General features: G+C 42.4%; 1 protein-coding gene across 1 annotated transcript; it reads right to left on the bottom strand.

Moving 5' to 3' along the window:
- Window positions 1-1,292: 1,292 nt before the first annotated feature.
- LOC116089388 (glutathione S-transferase-like) lies at window positions 1,293-9,773 on the bottom strand. The gene is made up of 6 exons (XM_031368962.1): window positions 9,687-9,773; window positions 8,312-8,363; window positions 6,881-7,013; window positions 4,950-5,091; window positions 1,860-1,991; window positions 1,293-1,463 (listed from the first exon to the last, which is right to left on the bottom strand). Exons 1-6 carry the CDS (start codon window positions 9,771-9,773, stop codon window positions 1,293-1,295), a joined length of 717 nt encoding a protein of 238 aa, XP_031224822.1.
- Between the last annotated feature and the right edge of the window lie 10,836 nt (window positions 9,774-20,609).

Raw genomic sequence — 20,609 nt, 5'->3', positions numbered from 1 at the left:
GACCAGATGGACCATCTGGAGATCCCTGGCTATTTTCAATGTCTGCTATGGTCTCTGGGAAACCTGTCTGTCTCTTGGGGACTCAGTTTCTCATCTCTATGGAGGGCGAGTGTTAATGACTAGTTTGCCCACCAGAGCACTCAGCTCACAGTTTCAGTCCTTCACACTGTGGCCTTTGTTGACATGGAAGGGGTGAGGAGCCCCAGCTGCTGGCCTGGTAGGCAGGAGTACTTACTCTGCTTGTAAGTCAAGCAGGATGTTAACCTTTAGGTCATGAGGAATGGAGGGAGCAAGCAAGCAAACCCATTAGTTAAACCAAATAGGAAAGCCACACAAACTTTGTTAGCGTGCTTTCAATGATCCCCTTTTTAAAAGGACAGATAAATCCATCTGATTCCAGCAATGCTAATCACATGGCTTCCACCAGCCCAGCCAGGCTGGAAATGGCAGGTGGCTTGTCTGCTTCCTTGGCAAGGGGCAAGGTTGACAGGGGCTTCTCTTCACACTGTGATTGACACAGAAACCAGGGTGAGTTGTGCGACTGGTTGTAGAAACACTTGCTGTATCTGGAAGATACCCCAGTGATGGAGACTTTTAGATGCTGTTGGAAGCTCTGCTGCATCCTGGACTTTTACCAAAAGGCAGTGAAAGTTTGTGATGTGTGTGTGTGTGTGTGTGTGTGTGCACGTGCATGCGCATGTGTGCATGTGGTGTGTTGTTGAGTTTTGATTTTTAACTTTTGAGGGTGAGCAAGATGGCTCAGCAAGTGAGGTTGCTTGGTGCTAAACCTGATAACCTAAGTTTAATCCCCAGACCTACAGGGTACAAGGAGAGTTGTTCTCTGATATTCACACATGTGCCACAAGCAAGTACAAGTACACACACACACACACACACACACACACACCACAAATGTAATAAAAAGTCCTTGATTTTCACTTACTACATACAAGTTTATTCTAGAACCATCAGACAGAAGGCAGAGGACTATGTGGATTTTCTGGATTCAGTCTTGGCAGTGTGTCTTATTTAAACAGGGAGTTGGTTCTTCTAGTTTATTGATAAGTTTCCAGTACTTTATCTCTTTACACATTTAATATTTTCATTACTAACATTCTAACATTGCTAACATACTAACATTGCTAACATTATTACTAACTTCAGGACGTTTCTCTGGTTATTGATAGAAATGCTGTGTGAAGTTATCCAATAATCTTACTGAGGATATTTGTTATAAATGCAGTGTGAAGTTACTCAAAATACTTACAGAGTAACTTCAGCCTCTGTAACTGTTAATACTCAGCTACTATAGTGCTCATGCTTTTAAGAAACATGCCTCGTTCAAATTTGAATATGTCCTTTACAGTCCCAATGGATCGCTCATCCAGCGGAGGCTTCCTCTGGCTTCCAGGTTGAAGGAACCTGTTGATTGTAGGGATTTGGCTGGTCCTCACCTTGAAGTCCTACAGTGTAAAAGGCCACAATCCATTAAAAGATGGACACTGCCATATCAGTTTAGGAAGCGACTTTATTAAGCTTCTGCCACATCTCAGGCAAAGTCCTGGAGATTCAATTCCAGCAAGAAGCCTCCTCCCTCTGTTCCCTGAGAATGGTCCAGGAAGTGCTTACCTGTTTTCCCTTATTTTTAACTTAGCACATTATATGGAAGGTACCTGCCTGCGTGTCTGTTTTCATGACTAGATGTGTTTAGCGGTGGCATCTTTATATATTCTAGCACAGGTTGTGGCATAAAGATGAAAGTGACTTCTTAAATAATAAAGTGTGACCGAGTGAAGGAATAAACAAATCACATGCGTTCATTCTCTCTGAAGTCCCCAGGAGCTGTTAGATAGCATTACCTGTAGCAGTGGGAAGCCCGAGAGAACACTGGCTTTGCATTCTTCGGCCATTAAGATGACTTCAAGGAGCTGTACATCAGCCCAGCTCAGCCGATTGCCCACAAGAAAATCTTGCCCGTGGTCTCTTAGGGCCTGCATGGTGGTTGGGATGGAGGAGGCAGAAGGTGAGGGCCATTCTCAACATATAAAGTAAAGAGCTGTTTGGCAGGAACTCTTTAAGAAGTTAGACCTTAGTTGTTAATCTGTTCTTGGCCTCCAGCTAGTGTTAGGAGCTTAAGTCCTACCCTGTGTGTCTCAGGTTTTCTACTTAGTTTAAACCATTCACTCAGCACTGGAAATCCTTGCACCTACCTTGGGAGGTAAGCAGCATCCTAGCCTAGTGGCTCTTCTAGATTTGTAGCGATTCTGTCCTCACCCCACGTGTGGACCATTTCCTTAGACATGCTGACTTTAGAAAGTTCTTTGTGTACAAGGAGAGTGTCCTCAGAGGGACCCAAATCCATTTTTTTTAACAAGTTTTTACTAATACAGCTGTAAATTATGTGTCAGGTTGGTTTAAAATTATTGAATGAAAAAAATGGAATAGGCTAGAATAATACATATTCTAGCCCCAAAGCTTATGTTCTTTATTATAGACTTGGACGTGTGATCAATATTTGTAGAGCTGGGAATGCAAGTGTTGACTTTTATCAGTTATAGGCCATTGGCCAAGTTCTGCTAAGTTATGATTTCTCATCTATAAGTGGAGTGATAGTAGCATCTCTTTCTTAGAATTAATGAGTATTAAAAGATAGTGCTTGCAAAAATGCATATGGCCCTATCCATGGCCCTCAGTAGAGATGATTCTCATTGTTATTGATGTCATTAGAAAATATTGATGTTGTTGCTACTGTCAGCCATGAGAGAAGCCTCTGTGCTTCATGGTATTATAGTGGGGCGGGGAATTGAAACATCAGTGTCCTAGGATATAGCATTGCCTAAATGAAGGCTCATTCAGGTTATTCCCATCACTGCCACAAAAAGAAACACACACACACACACACACACACACACACACAAAGTGGGTGTGGAAATATTGGTGTTAAACATCTATGCTATTGATACTATTTTTAAAATTAGAAAACAAAATACCTTAAATTATGTGCTAACTAGAGATGAATATACTTTAAATACCTTTGAAAGAAATTTGTATGGAGACAGTCTGCAGTATGTAGTATTCATGAAGTTTGATATCTTTTAAACCAAAAAGACTAAAAACTTACTAAATGTAATTAAGAAAAATATATAACTTAACAAGGTAGGGTGCCTGTGATTCATGACAAGAGCACAGTAACAAATATATGCTCATGACCAATACAATTAAATGCGTGTACTAATCTTTCAATTCTAAAAGTGTCTACAACATAGAAAAGATAACGAAACCAGTACTGCAGGTGAATTTGGGAAACACATCTGTCTTTTTCTTCAAAGGATGAGTCATGTGTTCATCCTCCCCCTACACCTGTACTTAGGATAATGAATGCACCTGGGAGGAAGATCACATGTCACCATAGAACCACCCAACCCTGGAGTTAGGGATGCCATCTTTAAATGTGTGTTTACAACACAGGGTTTCCAGCAATCATTTAGCAGATGTGAAAAACTCGAAACAATACACAGCGTTACTTTTTAAGTCATCACAGAACTCATGGAGTCCTGCTTCCCGAAGCTCTGGTGCTGACCGGAGCATTAGAGAGAGAACGTTCATCCTCCTACCCAAGTTTGGGAGGCCCTGGGGAATCTTGTTTACGAGGTACTATTTGACCTCAAACTTAAATAAGGTAACAGACTACACTAGGACCACAAATAGTACTGGAGTTACACTTAAAAACCTTAAAAATAAAATAGAATCCAGGAGAATCCAATAGGGGGTGGAAAGATGGTTCAGAAGTTAGGAGCACTTCCCCTTGAAAACTGGAGTTGGGATCTGTTGTAGAAATGATTAATCCCAATCAGGGGTTTCTACCTCACCTTGATCATTTAGTTTCTGGATAAAAGACACATGGCATTTATTATTTACAATAAGTCATAAACAGCACAAGAGCTGGGTAGATATCTACTTACTATGTTGTTAGAATCTATGTTCCTATGGAACCCAAGTTATTACTTACTATGTTTCATCTGGGCTGCTCTTAACTCCAACTGGCCAGCCCTCAGGGCCACATTTTCATGACTCGCTTAACTCATGGTGGCTAATCTTCACTATCCACCTTCTTCTCCCCAACTAGTGGTTCTCCTCCAACCCCAAACCCAGGAATCCTAAACTATGCCTGTGTCTCTTCTGCCCAGCTATTGGCTGTCGACATCTTTATTCAGCACTTGGAAATAACATAGGGGCAAGGTCCCACGATATCACTTGGGTCTATGTGGGCAAGAGGGTCTTGAGGAACCAGTATTAGCATTAGAATACAAGGAGCACCAGGCCAACCACCTACAGTGGTCCCAACACCTGTAAGCCCAACTTTGACACTGAGGCTTGCTGGCTTCCAGCTTGATTGTGAAAAGAAGTCATCTAGGTTCAGGGATGACACCTTGCCTCAAAGGACTAAGTAGAGAGTGATAGAGGAGGGTACGTGATGCCCTTGTCTGTGTGCATGCACAGCTGTGTTTATCTGCCCACTCAGACAGACACAGACACATGTGTGTGTGCGCGCGCACACACACACACACACACACACCACAAAAGAGGAGAAGGAAGAAAGGAAGGAGAAGAAGAAAAAGTAAGGAGGGAAGGAAGCAAAAGATAGGAAAGGAGAGAAAGAACAGGATGAAGGAAGGGAAAAGAAAGGAAGGAAGGGAAAAGAAGAAGGTAGGAAGAAAAATGAGAGAGAGAGAGAGGGGGGGGGAGGGAAGAGCTAAAGAAGGGAAAGGAAGGAGAAACCCCAGAGAAAGGAAGACAAGCAGGTTTGTTTCACACAAGTGAGGGAAGTTGGTCAAGTTTTCATACAGTGTTTGCAATCTTTAATCCACCAAAGGAGTTCTGCTCTCAGTTTTGTTAGATGGTCTCTCTCTTTGATGCGAGCCATGCAACAGCCAAAGGTCATTGCTCACCTTCTCATAAACAGGGAAGAATCTTGTAGTGGCTCGTTGGAGGATGTATTCAAGGTTCATCTCCTTCTCTTCCGGCAGAGAGAGTGGAAAGTACATTATCATGTCACTCAGGTCCCTTAAGCCCTCTACGTACATGTCAATCCTAGAGAGAGATGGCCATTTACAAGAATCACTCATGACGAGGAAGAGCATGGTACGGACCAGTGACACATTTTACATAGTACCTTAATCTCATCTGCCTGGTTATCGGAGTCCCCACAGGATATAGTCTTATAAGCTCCACTCAAGCATTTATACCAGCAACCAGTTCCTTGAGGGTGTTAACAAAGCTCAACCTGAAACCAGATGTGGTGATCCAAGCCTGGAATCCCAGACCTCAGAAGGCTGATGGAGGAGGATCCTGGGTTAAGCAGTGAACCCCTGCCCCACCCCCACCCCCAGATTAAGAATTATCGAACCAGGTGTGTGAGCAGTTACACATATATTCGTATAAATTCTGCAGCACCACTATTAATAAAATGCAGTGTGCTTACACAGAGTCTTAAAGTAACAATAAAGTAAATGTGGTGTTTATGGTATTTGCCTGTTTAAATACAGCACACCTCAGGTCCATGTGGGAGAAGAAGTATCTAAGGTCCTCAGTCCAGCCCAAAACCTCTCTGCAAGGATCCAAGATTCTCCACTACTCAGAACGGCATCTTAAAGCACACAGCGTTTGCTCCACAGGCCCTGTTTGCTGCTACCCACAACCCTGCCAGAATGAATGGAAAAATAGACACCAAGGCCCAGTGGAGAAACTCCTGGGGTTCCACATGGTATGTCTCTAACCTGATCTAAAATGAATCTCTGATCTTTTTGAGCAATAGGTCCTGAAGCTTCAGTCTGAGGTAGCACCTAAAGATGGTCTTAATTTCTTGCTGCTTCTGCCTTCAGAAGAGATTTAGCACAGACTACTAATGGGGGTTGCTTACAGTGAATTCTTGAGGTAAAATCACTCTAAAAATTTGCTCTGCATCAACTTACAGGTAGGAGACAAGCTTGGAGTTTAGAGGTAGGGCTGCCAGTCATGCCAGGCTGAATACATGCGCAAAAGATTTAGATTTTGACTCAGAGGCTGAGGTGGGCAGCTGGTATAAGCAGAGACCTTGAGATGGTTTGTATATGCTTGGCACTATTTGGACATGTGGCCTTCTTGGATGGAGTAGGTATGGCACTGTGGACATGGCTTTTAATACCCTTGTCCTAGCAGCCCGGAAGTCTGATTTCTCCTAGCAGCCTCCAGATGAAGATGTAGAACTCTCAGCTCCTCTTGCACCATGCCTGCCTAGATGCTGCCATGGTCCCACCATGATTATAATGAACTGAACCTCTGAACCTATAAACCAGCCCCAGTTCAATGTTGTCCTTATAAGAGTTGCCTTGGTAATAGTGTCTGTTCACAGCAGTAAAACCCTAACTAAAAGAGACCTGATGTGCAGTTTCCTATAATCACTACCAGTCTTAGGTTTACAGGGTAAGGTGAGCCCCTCCTCCTGAAATAAATGTATGAGTCAGCATTTTTGTGACTCATTCTTGTCTACCATTCCTACCTGGTAGAGGAAAACATTGTATCATGAGAAAACAGCTAACTCCCTTGACTAATGAAAGCCAAAATGCAACTAGCAGAAAAATTAAAACTATAGTAATTTCCTGAATGAATTATTGTTGAAGGTAAATGTTGTGGAATGGGGTCTAAAATGATAGTCTTTCTCTTGAGCACACTTGTTAGAACAGATTCTTCCAGTCAAAAGCGAAAGTATACTTTGTATCAATACACCAAGAACTATAATAAGAATGTGGTAGCTTCTAATGAGCTAAGTGCTGGTGTTCTGGTTTGGGGCAGTTTTTGTTTTGCTTTGGCTTTTGCTCTAAATAACGAAGTGTCCTTGTACCAGGCTTGTTCTTCCAGGTTCCTTCCATACAAGTCATACTTTGCAGCTACATATCTTAAGATGGCTCTGGTCTGCACCAAAGTCATGCCATCGATTTCCACCATGGGCACTTGCTCATACATCAGGGTTCCACCTTGAAATACACAAAAGTAAACTAGATTATATATCGGTCTTCAAAGAAGTAATTATATTTCCTTTCATTCTAAAGGCTCTAGAAAACAGGACCGAATGGCTCATTTATCAATTTTAGAAGGGAGCAGGAGAAATATGTATGTCTTTATCCACAAAATATATACAGTCTACAGTATGATATTTAACATTTTGAATCAAGTCTTTTGGATATTTTTGGGACATTTTGGATACATGAGGATACATTTGGATACAAAGCATTCCTTCCGACCAGCCTTTCCCCCTCTGCTTCCTTAGTGTCTTTCCCTATGGTTATGCCATTCGTTCAGACACCTTTACCCTTTGAACTGTGATAGCACCCTCCACTGTAATTCTGAGTCCAGTTGGGCTTCTTACCTATCCCTCGTCCCTCTGGTCACTTCCTGAAGTCCTACACCACAGCTTATGTCTTTCTATCATTCACAATTGCTTGCCAGAGGACACATAACTAATGGCCCTCACTCTGAATTCAAAGTCTCTCTTACAATTTGCTCTTTCTATACCTCTACAGGTGAGCTCTCCTCTGGGGGACAGTTATTTACTTTGGGCTTATTTCTTCAACTTTCCCAAGATGCTCTGTAGCAAAGCAAACCATCCAAGAAATCACACGGAGGTAAGGAATGCAGGATGACTATGGTCCTTTAATTAGAAAGAATTCTGCCTCTGTTTCTGTCTGTCTCTGGCCCTGTTTCTGTCTCCCTCCCTCCCTCTCCCCACTCACTCATGAAAGCGCCAGTGAGGCTTACCCTCACTTTTCCATTTATAATCTTTCAAGTTGAATGAGTTGGGCTAATCTGTCTTCATTCAGTATCTAAGCTGAACCACACAACTTTCTTTAACAGAGAGAGTTCAACATAAAGACATTAGCTGAGTATGGTGACATACAGATGTAATCCCAACATCCAGATGAAGGAAGGAAGAATGGGGGTTCAAGGTTGTGCTCAGCTACACACTCTGTTTCTGTCTGTCTCTCTGTCCCTGTTTCTGTCTCCCTCCTGTGGTCAAGGTTATGAAACATTGTATGTATATGTACACACACACATACACACACACACACACACACACACACACACACAGACGGCATTGCAAGATTCAGCTGCTGCCTTCCTTACATAGAACTAGGATCCTGGTAGTTACTATCCACATGACTTCCACTGCTCTCTTGAAATACTAGAGAGAAGAGCAGAAGGGCCTTCCACAGCAGCAGATGACTGTCTCAAGTTGTTCTCAGGCAACACTGAGAGTGAACAGGTTTTCTCTTACCTTGGATTAACTTCTCAAATTCTTCACGGGTTTCAAAAAGTTCTTCCTCAAACTAAACAAGGATACAAAGAGCATAAGAATATGTTGCTTTTAGCAGGTCCATTGTTATTGCTATTGATGGCATGGGAACACTGAACAGGGTTAAGAGGCCTAATCTTCTCTTAGGCCAGGCAGGGGTTTATGGATACCAGGACATGGCTCCTTGCTCAGCCTTTCTGAGTACCTGGACTGTTAAAATGAAGTGTAAGGTCACTTTTATTTCTGATTCCCGAAGACAAGTGTGACTTAAACTCTGAAATCCAACAGCCAGATTATAGGTTCTGGGGATTATACCCCCTTTAAAAACAAAGATAGATTCAAAGATCCACCCTCTCACTCTCTTAAAATACTAGCAATACATTTATACAAGTTATGTTATACATTGTAGAAAACTATATTTTAAAATATTCATTGCTCCCTAAAACAATGGGAGTAGTTTTGATTACTAAGTATTGAATTCACTTTATCTGCTATGTATGTCTTATGTAATTTCCTATTGTAAAGAATGAATCCACAAAAAATAAGGTTTAAAAAGTATTGTTGAAGTGTTACTGACCCATCTCTCTCACATACAGACATACCCTCCATTTCTCTTTAATTATCTGCAACTCTATCTTTATAGAACAGGCTGGGGATACAGATAAAAATACAAAGATATAAAAGGCTGCTCTGACAGTACAGATTTATGCTCACTGGTGGTGGTCCAACTGAATACAAAGGGATGTATACCCTACACAGACACTTCCGTGTGCATCCATGTGTTTGTGTATTGCCATAGACAAAGAAGGGAGTAACAGGTCTCTTCACAGTAGCTAAGAAGTCAAGCCGACCTAATAACTGCTAACAGATCAACAGGTACATGGATAAGAAGTTGTCATCTGACCTCCAGATATGTGTGTCACATGCCCCCCCTACACACAAATAATAAACATATAAAATAAGTATTTGTCTCTTAATGCTCTTGAGGCAAATATAATTAGATGATGGTCGTTCTAGGGTGATAAGAATTAACTGCAGCTATGAGTCAAAACAATACCCCTTCCTTCTTATCGTTTCTCCTTTCCTTCCCCTCCTTCTTACCATTCTTTCTCTTATTAATTATTGTAGCACGCTATCTACGCTATCTTTGAATGAGCTTAATATCCATAGCTGGTCCCCACAGGATTTGAGCACCTGTTTCAAAAAACTAACTTATCGTCCAACATTTAAAGAGTATTTGTCAAAAGCTTCATTTTGTTTGAAAAGAATACAAAGTCTATGACTTTTAGCCAAGTAAATGCTCAATGAATGACCTGGAAATAGCATAATAAACTCGGAACTCTATCGGGCATCTTACCTCTACTCCAGCTGCTGCCAGGAGCCACCGGATGGATTCCATTCTTCCTCTTCCATTGAAGTAATGAAGTACTGGCTTCCCAGTCATGCTAAAATATTCCACACACACACACAACACACACACACACACACAAACAGACACACACAGACACACAGGAAGAGTCTCAGAGAATGAGTTTACAGGGCCTAAATGCAAGGCTAAAAAAGCTTGGACTTGGAATTTGGCCTCTAAACCAAGTTGCTCCTCAGCCCCAAGACTGTCTGCGCTCTGTTCCTCCCTACCAGTGAAGTATATTCCCACAGACTGATTTCTAAACACCTTCCCCAAACCTAATTAAAGAAGAGGAAGACAGCTCTGCACGTGCCAGCAGGTGGACAGAATTCAAGACAAGGATGGAGCAGCCTCTCTTCCTGTAGCAGGTGGCAGGATCAAGTGTTCTGAGAGTTGATCTCTCTTTTTATGTATGGATTCCTCTCCTCCCTCCCACAAAGACAAGCCTAGACTGGAGAAACAGTGTGAACAGGTTAGGAAACATTTTTGATGGTGAGCCAGTCAGTCCTCATGATGGTATTCTCAGTAAAGACTCCAGGTGGGAATGCCATCATATGACCAGTCAGTCTAAGGCATTAAGAAAAGGAGTTCTTCCATTTTTGTCCAAGTCTTTGAGGTTCCTGTAGAAAAGAGACTTTTTGCCAATGAGTCCAAGGACAGAATGAAACAGCACCCACTGCTTTTTTTCAAAATAGTTATCATTTACTAAGTATTTAGTATGTAGGAGACACTTTACCAAGTGGAGAACTCTGGGGCACCTACCATATCTATGGGATCTAGCTTCTCTAAGTACTGCTCAGTACACACACAGGCTGGTCTGAGGCCAACCACACATATGTAGCAGAGGACTGCTTTGTCTAGCCTTAGTGGGAGAGGATGTGCCCAATCCTGTAGAGATTTGATGCCCCAGGAAAAGAGGATGCATAGGGTTAGGGGGACACACTCTCAGATGCTAGGGAAGAGGGAGGGGTGAAAAACTCTGGGAGGGGGAATTAGGATGTGGTGGAAACATTTGGGGTATAAATAAATAAAATAATTAATTTTTTAAAAAAGAACTGTTTTGTATCCCACCTCACCCCATGTAGATTCTTTAGGAGGGGTAGAGTGCCACCCCTTTCTCCAGTCTCCTGGTTTGTGAAGCAGAGGGAGAAGAGGGGATTTCTAGTGTATTCCAGCCCAGGTGACCCTATCGATCTCATACCTACAGTTCTGTGGTTCCCTCCCTCATGCTACCCCTTTACTTCTACACGTGGCAAGGATCATTCCCTTTGGGCCATGTTTCTATTCTCCCTTTACAAGGATTCAGTCCTGAAATTTCAAGATATCCCTCTCCCCTGCACGCTCTCTCTCTCCTTCTCTCCCTTCCTCCCTCCACCTCTCTCCTAGACAATGTCCAATGTCTGCCTGGATGGCAGTTTCAGCCGGCAGTAAACATCCTAGTGCCTACACACCTCTTGTCTGACCCTGTTCGAACTTCTCTTACAGAAGTCAACTCAGTTCAGATTAAACGCATCATCTCCTTTGCAATATGAGGACTCCTCGCCTACGCCACAGTGTAGTCTCCGTGCTGAATGGTTGGGGCCTCCAGTACTGATCCCTGAAACTCACTTTGAAATGCTAGGAAAACAGTGTAATTGATTAATGGAGACAGGAGTGAAGATATGGACACATACAATATGATTTAGAAACTATGCATAGATGGTAGAATATATATTTACTTTTGGAGATAGATGAAATCTTTATGAAAAATTAAGGTTATAAGGACTATTTACCAAAATTCCAAGAAACACTGAAGCAGTAAAGGATAAGAACAAAATGTAGAGCATGACCAATTAGAGGCAATATTTGGCAAGAGAGAGCAAAAACAGTTTGCCTGACTCACTATAAAATGGGCTGCTTGCTCTCTCTCCTCTCTCTCTCTCTCTCTCTCTCTCTCTCTCTCTCTCTCTCTTCTTTTCTCTTGCTCTTGCCACTTACCATCTTCTCTTTCTTTCCCCATTCCCCTCACCCCTCTCTCTCCATGTGCTCATGGTCAGCCTCTACTACGCTACTCTCTCTTACTACCTCAATTCCCCTCCCCATGACCTGAATAAACTCTATTCTATACTATACCACCCTGTGGCTGGTCCCTCAGAGTGAAGGGATGCCTTAGCATGGACCAGCAGAGGCACCCCCTTCCCACATACCATACCGCACCTCCACCAAATATATCTCTGGTTTCTCTCTTTCTTTTAACAAAACACCAGAATTAAATTTAAAGATGTAAGTATGAATAATTACTTGGTACAAAAATGTAACATCAAATGCTCTATGGTAGCATACAGTATTCATTTATGCTCAGAAATATTTTTATTTCATAGTATAGGTGACTACATTGTAGTTATTAGAAGAAGTACCATTATGAGATACATCTAAATCATAGATATGGAAAGTGAATTGGAGAATCTAACACAGAAACAAGAAAGATTTGTTAAACAGATGAATGAAAGCATGATAGGATGCAGGCCAGTTCATCAGGTAAAGATATGTTAATGCCAAGCCTGAGGACCCAAGTTTGATCCCTGGATCCTGCATAATGGAAGGAGAGGACCAACTCCCAATAGCTAGTCTCTGACTGCCACACATGAGCTGTGATATACTTGTTTGAGAACACACACACATACACACACATAAATAATATAATGTAAATTAATTATGTGATTACATAGAAAATGAGAATTTAGCCTCTAATTTGTAAGTCACCTGAATACCATACAGTTTTGGTTTGCTTTTCTTGTTTTGTTTGAGATATCCCACCCTGGCCTGGAACTAACGATTTAGTCCAGGTTGGCATCCAAGTGTGACAATCCCTCTGCTTTAGCCTCCCAAGTACTGAGATTACATGTATGAAACATTATGGCTGCTTTTCTTTTGGGAGGGTAACTATGGTTTTATTCAATGGAGATTGGAAATGTTCTACTTTGTCCTCCACCTTATGCATGGACAGCTGGCATCACATTTTTTTTAAGATTTTTTTTTATGTGTGTGAGTGTTTACCTGCATGTATGTATGTGCATCAGTGAGTGCCTGGTGCTTTTAGGGGCTGGAAAAATGCACAGTGTTCCCTGGAGCTGTAGTTACTGGTGGTTGTGAGTCACCACTGCATGAATGCTGGGATCCAAGCCTGGATCCTCTGTAATGGCAGCCATTGCTTAGTCTCTGAACCATCTCTCCTACCCCTGGTGTCATATTTCCTTTTTTCCATTTCTTCTCTCTCTCTCTCTCTCTCTCTCTCTCTCTCTCTCTCTCTCTCTCTCTCTCTCTCTTCCTTTTTGTTGAAGAAATCTATTTTTATTAATATTTATTTCTTTTCATTTTAAGTACATGAGTACCCATATGTATTGTCACACAGTGTTAGCCAGAAGAGGACATAGGACCCCCTATAACGGAAGTTCCATAAAGCTTCGAGCTATCATCTAAGTGCAAGGACCTTTACCCCAGTCCTCTGCAAGAGTAGCAAGTATTTTTTTATTGGTTATTTTATTTATTTACATTTCAAATGGTATCCCCCTTCCCAGTTTCCCCTCCACAAGCCCCTAGCCCCTCTTCCCTCCCCCTGCCTCTGTTAGGTCCTCCTCTACCCTCCCACCCACTCCTGTCTCAGTGGCCTAGTGTCCCCCTATCCTGGGTCATCAGGCCTCCACTGGACCAAGGGGCTCCCCTCCTAGTGATGCCAAATAAGGCAATCCTCTGCTACATATCCAGCTGGAGCTGAGAATGAGGTTTGATGAAAACATCTCATGTAAGGCTGGGTGCTCTAACATCTTTTATTCTCTGAACACTGCCCAGTTGTGGATCTCTTTCTTTAATTACCATTTTCTATAAGAAAAAGCTTCTCTGATAAGAGTTGAGCCAGGCTCTTCTCTATGGGTATATTATTATGTCATTAGCAGTTATTTTATCCTGTCTATAGGGTTCTCGAAAGAAAGGCCACCCAGTGACTGGCCCAACTTGGGATCCATTCCATGTCTGCATACTAAATCCTGACACTATTACTGAAGCCATATTGTATGTGCAGACAGGAGCTTGGTATGGCTTTCCTCAGAGAGGATCTACCAGCAACTGACTGAGACAAATGCACATACTTACAGTCAACCATTGGATTGAGGTTGGGGACCAATATGGAAGAGTTAGAAGAAAGACTGAAGGAGCAGAAGGGTATTGCAACCCCATAGGAAGAACAACAGTGTCATCTAATCCAGACCCATCAGAGCTCCCAGAGACTAAGGCAAAAACCAAGGAGCATACATGGTCTGGTTTGTGGCCCTGTGCACATGTGTAGCAGAGGAGTGGCTTGTATGGCCTCAGTGGAAAAGGAAACTTGATGCTCCAGGGAAGAGAGATGTTGGTGGGGGGTGAGGTGGGGGTAGGTCTTCACTCTCAGAAGTGAAGGGGGATGGGGTGAAGAACTCAGGGAGAAGAGACCAGGAAAGGGGGCAACTTTTGGAATGTAAATAAAATAAAATCATTTAATAAAGTTGTTTTAAAGAAGTTACTTTATTCCTATTCTCCATTAGCAGAATAATAATAGTAGCTTTTCCTCTAAGCCAAAGACTTACTAGTCTCAGGCTCATGGCCACGTTAGCATTGTCAGGTATGGGCTCCATCTCGTGTAGGATTTAATTATCAAATAGTGGGTTGTTCTCATAACACTTTTGTCACTTTTGGACCAGAATATCTTGCAGGCAGGTCACCGTTGTAGGTGCAGTGTTCACTTCTGGATGGTATTGCTGATAACTTTTCTCCTCCCGTAATGTGAAACAGGAGCTTCTAGTTGAGAACCGGCTCGATTTCTTCATGTTCAGTGATAAAGGAAAGTTGTCTCGTCAACAGCAGGTAGGGCCTCATTATCGGATTATGGAGAATAACCAAGAGTTTGGGCATAACCTGTCATGTTTGTTGGGAAGGGCCTGTCACACCCCTTTGGTGTGTGACTCAACAAAATGTAACTCATCCCTGGACATGGAGGTTTGGTGTGGTAGCATAAGATGTCTAGTTGGGGCATTGTCTCCCCTATTATATGGTGACACCATTTAAATCGCTTTTATAGACGCAAATGTTTTAGGGAACATCTACAGTAGTAGGTTTCCCTATGGCTTTTCAAAGGGCCTTTAATGTTAGTTGACCCTCTCCATGTTCCCCCTCTTTTCTTTGCCCTTTAATCCTCCTTCCCATTTGACCCTCCGATTCTTGCTTCTACTTTGTCTCTATAGCACAATATTTTATTTGCATTTCCATTTCCTTTGAAGACCTGTGTTTACATTCCTTGAGACACTGAACAAAAATATCTCCTTGCTCAGTACAATTCCCTATATAGCCTCAGCCAGTGTACATTACTTAACATTCATCTCTTCGGGGGTTCAATCTTTCAAAGTACTTTGAAAAGAAACACCTTTACTGACACACATCGTGTGCTATAATCATCACCCCATTAATGGATCCTTTTCAGTGGTTTGACACATTCATAAAATTCTGCACCTATTGACCCCCCTGGTTCTAGAACACCCTTTTCGCCTTGAAAGTCATGATGACAAAACAGCTACAGCAAAGCCCACCTATGTGGTCTGTCAGCCACTTGCCTCTCACCCCTTCATCTGTAGCCAACCACTAATCTACTTAGGCTTGGTGGGATTTAAAAGGTGAGGATTTCTCACACAGGTGAATCATACAGTAGCGGCACTTCACACCTCATTTCTTTTGTGTAGCATGGGTTTTCAATGCTAATCCATGTAGCAAACCCCATGGTATTGCTGTAGGACATTCTCCTCATCTATTCATCCGCTGACAGATAGTTGGTTTATTTCCAATGTTTGAATGATGCAGCTATAAGTAATTTTAACCAAGCATTAGAGAGGGTGTATTTTCATTTACCTTGGATATCCTATTTGTAGTGAGTTCTCTGAGTCATGAGAAGTACTATTCAATTTATTGAGAAACTCCCCATCATATTATACATTTTGTTATCAATCAAGGAAGATCACCATATGGACAGTATGGAAGTATTCTGGATACATTAGTCTAAGAAGAAATCCTCCAGGTAAACGCTGAATCTCTCATCAGCCTGTAAGAAACATTGTCAACTTGGGCAGTCCATACATTTGTGATCCTCATTCTTGAGATGTCTGGAAATTGAAACTCAACCATTTTAACCTTTCTTTCCCCCAGTCTTGGTGTCAAGACAATCACTCTTTTCCTTGACCAAAGCCTTTGGCTAGATTCTAGTCTCTAAAAGCAGACGCCCTGCTACTGTTATTTCAGCATCCCTATTATTATGACTAACACGTTTTGGGAAACCTCTGTCACTGTGCTACATCCATGAACTGCTTCCAGTTCAATACGGACTCTCATCTGGACCCACCTCAAGTGCACTCGTTTCTTTTCTCCACTGGTTACTCCCATATTAATGATACCCATGTTTGGTGGTTTGAATATGCTTAGTCCAGAGAGTGGCACTATTTGGAGGTGTGGCCTTGTTGGAGTAGGTGTGTCACTGTGGGGATGGGCTTTAAGACCCTCCTAGCTGCCTGGAAGCCAGTTTTCTCCTAGCTGCCTTTGGAACAAGAAATGGAATTCTCAGCTCTTCCAGCCCCACATTTGCCTGGGCACTTCCATGTTCCCTCCTTGATGATAATGGACTGAACCTCTGGACCTAGAAGCCAGCCCCAAATAAATGTTGTCCTTAGAAGAGTTGCCTTGGTCATGGTGTCTGTTCACAGCAGTAAAACCCTAAATAAGACACCATTTATATGCTCAAAGCCCAGCCTGATATCATTCAGGATCCTCTTCTGATTGTCTAACTTACTCCATGTGGGACATAAACCTTCGCTGAGATGCCTATTGAAGTAAGAACAGAACATGTACCATCTTTGCTTATCTTCCCACAAAGGTTATGTTTGGTAGTATTGAGTTGACAATGGCTCTGCTCTGAACCAGCTTCACCCCGCCAGAATTTACTGTGACTGTTCACTGTAGTATCAAATTCTTACTTTTTGAAAGAATGACAGGACAGAGAGTAAGATGTGTACGGTTCTCACTCTTTCAAGAAGGGAAAAATGTTTGCTGAAGTGACTCAATGACACTTCATTGAAGTGACAATTACATGGTAATTTCACCAGTTTAAAACACATAAAACAGAAACAGGAATAGAGCATTTTTGTCTTCCTGTTTTTATCCTTTTTCTTGTCCATATTCTTTTATTTTAGCCTATTAGTTTATTAATATTTAATATCCCATCTTGATATCAGAATCAGGCTCCTGATTTCTTTGTGACTCTAGGTTTTTTTTTTTTATGTTTTGTGCTTTATTTTTAACTGTTTGCTTAAGACAGACTCACATATAGCCCAGGCTAGCCACACACTCAGCATATAGCCAATGCTGACCTTGAGATATATCCTCCTGCCTCCTCACTATGATTATAATTTAACATAAATTTTAAAAGTCAGCTTTGACTTCATTTAAAAGAATATCTATGATTTAAGAGACTACTAACTTAGCATTCAAAGAGGTGTTTGTGAAGATTTAGTGGATTCTGTGTTGGCGTGACTTGGTTCTAGCTCATATAAGCTATCATACCAATAAAGCTCAACCTTAGTTTCTTCATTTTCAAATGGGGGTGGACCCTTGGTGTTTTAGTATGCTCTGTGGACTAGCTTAACACTTCTACATAGATATATATAGCTAAGAATAGCAAGGCCTTCTTGGCCAATGACTCACACACTAGGTAAGCAAGTAGAGCCCAGACAACCATGAAGATAACGTTTGCAGGCTCCAAAGCTTCTCTCATGGCCAGCTATAGGGCTGGCCCAGGGAGGATGAGCCATAGTGAGTATGCCTTTTTATAGCTTCTTTTCTATGTACTGTAGACACACACACACAGAGGTTCCCAGGTTTAGCCACAAGCACCTTAGAATCCAGAGGCCTAAATCAGAAAAGACATGAACTCAGAGGAGGTACACAAGGCTTTGGGGAGCCTGGCAGCCACCCTCAGAGCTTTAGGTCACAGACAAGTCAAGCAACCATCTAAAGTACCATAGAAAGAAGAGGATTTTTCCATTAATGGGTCCGTTGGAGCCCACACAAGCTGCATGATGGGCAAGCCAAACCACAGGTGCTAACAATTGAAAAGAAGTATTTATTTTACCAATTCTTTTTAAAACTGGCTTATTCCTTTTAGCAAGGGTTTATTAAGTCACATGAACAAAAGTCATTTGGATTAGTTACTACATATACTTTTAAGAGGGTATATGTCAATGAGACAAGGTCTCACTATGTTATGTAGGTAGGTAGGCCTGGTTTGCCTGGCACAGGTCACTTTGGCTTCAGACTCACAGAGATCCACCTGCCTCTGTTACTAACTTTTGAAACTGATGGGGTGTGCCACCACACCAAGCTAATTTTTATTTTCTTAGTGCCTACTTCATCTAAGTAAATTATATTACATTATTGAAATATCAATATTTGCAGATGATATGACAGTATACTTAAGTGACCCCAAAAATTCCACCATAGACCTCCTAAACCTGATAAACAACTTCAGCAAAGTGGTTGGATATAAAATTAACTCAAACAAATCAGTAGCCTTCCTCTACTCAAAGGATAAACAGGCTGAGAAAGACAAATAATATAAAATACCTTGGTGTGACTCTAACCAAGCAAAGGAAAAATGGTATGACAAGAACTTCAAGTCTCTGACGAAAGATATCGAAGATCTCAGAAGATGGAAAGATCTTCCATGTTCATGGATTGGAAGGATTAATATAGTTAGTTAGCCATTTGTCCCAGGTTTGAGACCCAACAGAGCTTTCTCTGAGAGAACCAGTAGCCGGTAGAGGTCGTCTTCTGAGATGTTATTAGGCAATCAGAGAATTACTTTTGGGGAACCATCCTTTGATCCGCCATTTGGCTGTATTTTAAGCCTCAGTTTCCTTTGTAGGGTTTACTTCCCTTTTCTTGCCTGATAGCACAAATTAAACTGTCAAAAAATCACCAAGCAGTTTGGGGTTTCTAGCCACCAATGAGACTAAAGTACAGCCCACCCCACCACCCTTAGATTAAAATGAATCAGATTGTAGACACTGCCTTACTGTGTTTTAATACCTGTCAGAATTTGACTGTGAAAAGTCCCCCACCAGTTCCTGTATTTGAACCCTTGGTCTCCAGCTGATGGTGCTGCCTGGGGAGGTGGTGGCACTCTCTCTCTGGGTCAGACACTTCGAAGTTACAGCCTGGTCCTGCTAATAGCCTGAGCTCTCTGGTTCGTGCACACCAAGCTGTCATCAAACCCTACAGCAAGCTCCCATTGCCACAAACTATGTTGCTGTGGCTGTCACGTCTTCTGTACCATGACTTAACTGAAGCCGCTGAACCATGAGTCGAGACAGCTTCTCTCCACCCCTTACTTTGTGTCTGCCAAGTGTGCCCAAGAAACAAGAGAAGTATCTAATACATTACATGAGCCTAAGATATAAATGACTTCCCCACAAGGCCCCACTGTTCTAGCACACCAAAAATGTATTTCCCCCTTCTTTCTAACCACTACTCAGTGTTCTGATTCCTTTGGCTGTCCCTAAGGATTTTTTAAAGCTGAATCATTAGTATCAGGATTCAAACAAGGTCCACACAAAGCATTTGAGCATCATGTGTGGACAGGGGTGTGGGCGGGGAGGAGGAGGAGGAGAGCTTCATCCCACTCAGGCCCTCGGTCACGTTAATAAAAGAATTTGAAACGGCGTGGGGGAAGCTGGAGTACTTTGTTAAGTCAGAAATCCCCGAGGCACAGGGTGGAAAGGCTCCTGACTGAGCAAACGCAGACAGCAGCCCGAAAAGGGTTGCTGAAAAGCTTCACTCCCTGGAGGCAAGATTGTACAAGCTCAGTGCCAAATGTGAGCAACAGCGCCCAAGGAGTAGGCTCTCGGGTTCAGAGTGCCAAGGGGAAGGTCAGCTGTCCTGCTCCCTTGTCATGCCCTCCGCCACGATGTCTTTCTAGCCTAGCTTTTGGCCTAGGCTGGTCTTCCTTCTGTCTTAAATGGAACACAAAGAGCAGATGGCTGAAGGTATCCCTCGTCTGTTACCATCTTTGCTATTGGCCCCTCTAAAACATATGTCATAGAAATGAGCCAGTGTAGCAGCCAGTCCCATAACAGCCAGAGGAAGCTCCACTCCCAGGCACTCTAACACGCCCAGGATCAGAGGTGAGGAAGGCACAACATCTGTCCCAACACCAGGAGTAGCAGGGACCAGCAGGACACAGGAATTCTGCCACTCCAGTGACACGTGTTCCTTCTGGTCTGTCTGGGCCAGCTGGTGCCCTGAGTAGACCTTGGGCACAAACTCTGCAGCAAGTCCCATAACACCCAGAGGAAGCTCTACTTTCAGGCTCTCTAACGGTTCCATGATCACAGGATCACAGGATCACAGGATACCAGAATCACAGGATTACAGACAGCTTGACTCTGAGGAGTTCTGACACAACCAGGATCACAGGAAGGATAGGATTCAGTCAGATATAGCAAGGGCAGGTAGCACTAGAGATAACCAGATGGTGGGAAGGGGGGCAAGTGTAAGAAAATAAACAACACAAACCAAGGTTACTTGGCATCATCAGAACCCAATTCTCCCACCATAGCAAGTCCTGTAAACACCATCACACTGGAAAAGCAAGATTCAGATCTAAAAACACTTCTCATGATGATGATAGAGGACTTTAAGAAGGACATAAATAACTTCCTCAAAGAAATACAGGAGAACACAGGTAAACAGCTAGAAACCCTTAAAGAGGAAACACAAAAATTCCTTAAAGAACTACAGGAAAACACAATCAAACAGGTGAAGGAA

Source organism: Mastomys coucha, unplaced genomic scaffold, assembly GCF_008632895.1.
Source record: "Mastomys coucha isolate ucsf_1 unplaced genomic scaffold, UCSF_Mcou_1 pScaffold14, whole genome shotgun sequence".
NCBI classification, from domain to species: domain Eukaryota; kingdom Metazoa; phylum Chordata; class Mammalia; order Rodentia; family Muridae; genus Mastomys; species Mastomys coucha.
The sequence above is the reverse complement of the archived record's forward strand: the minus strand, read 5'-3'. Positions and strand labels throughout refer to the sequence as shown.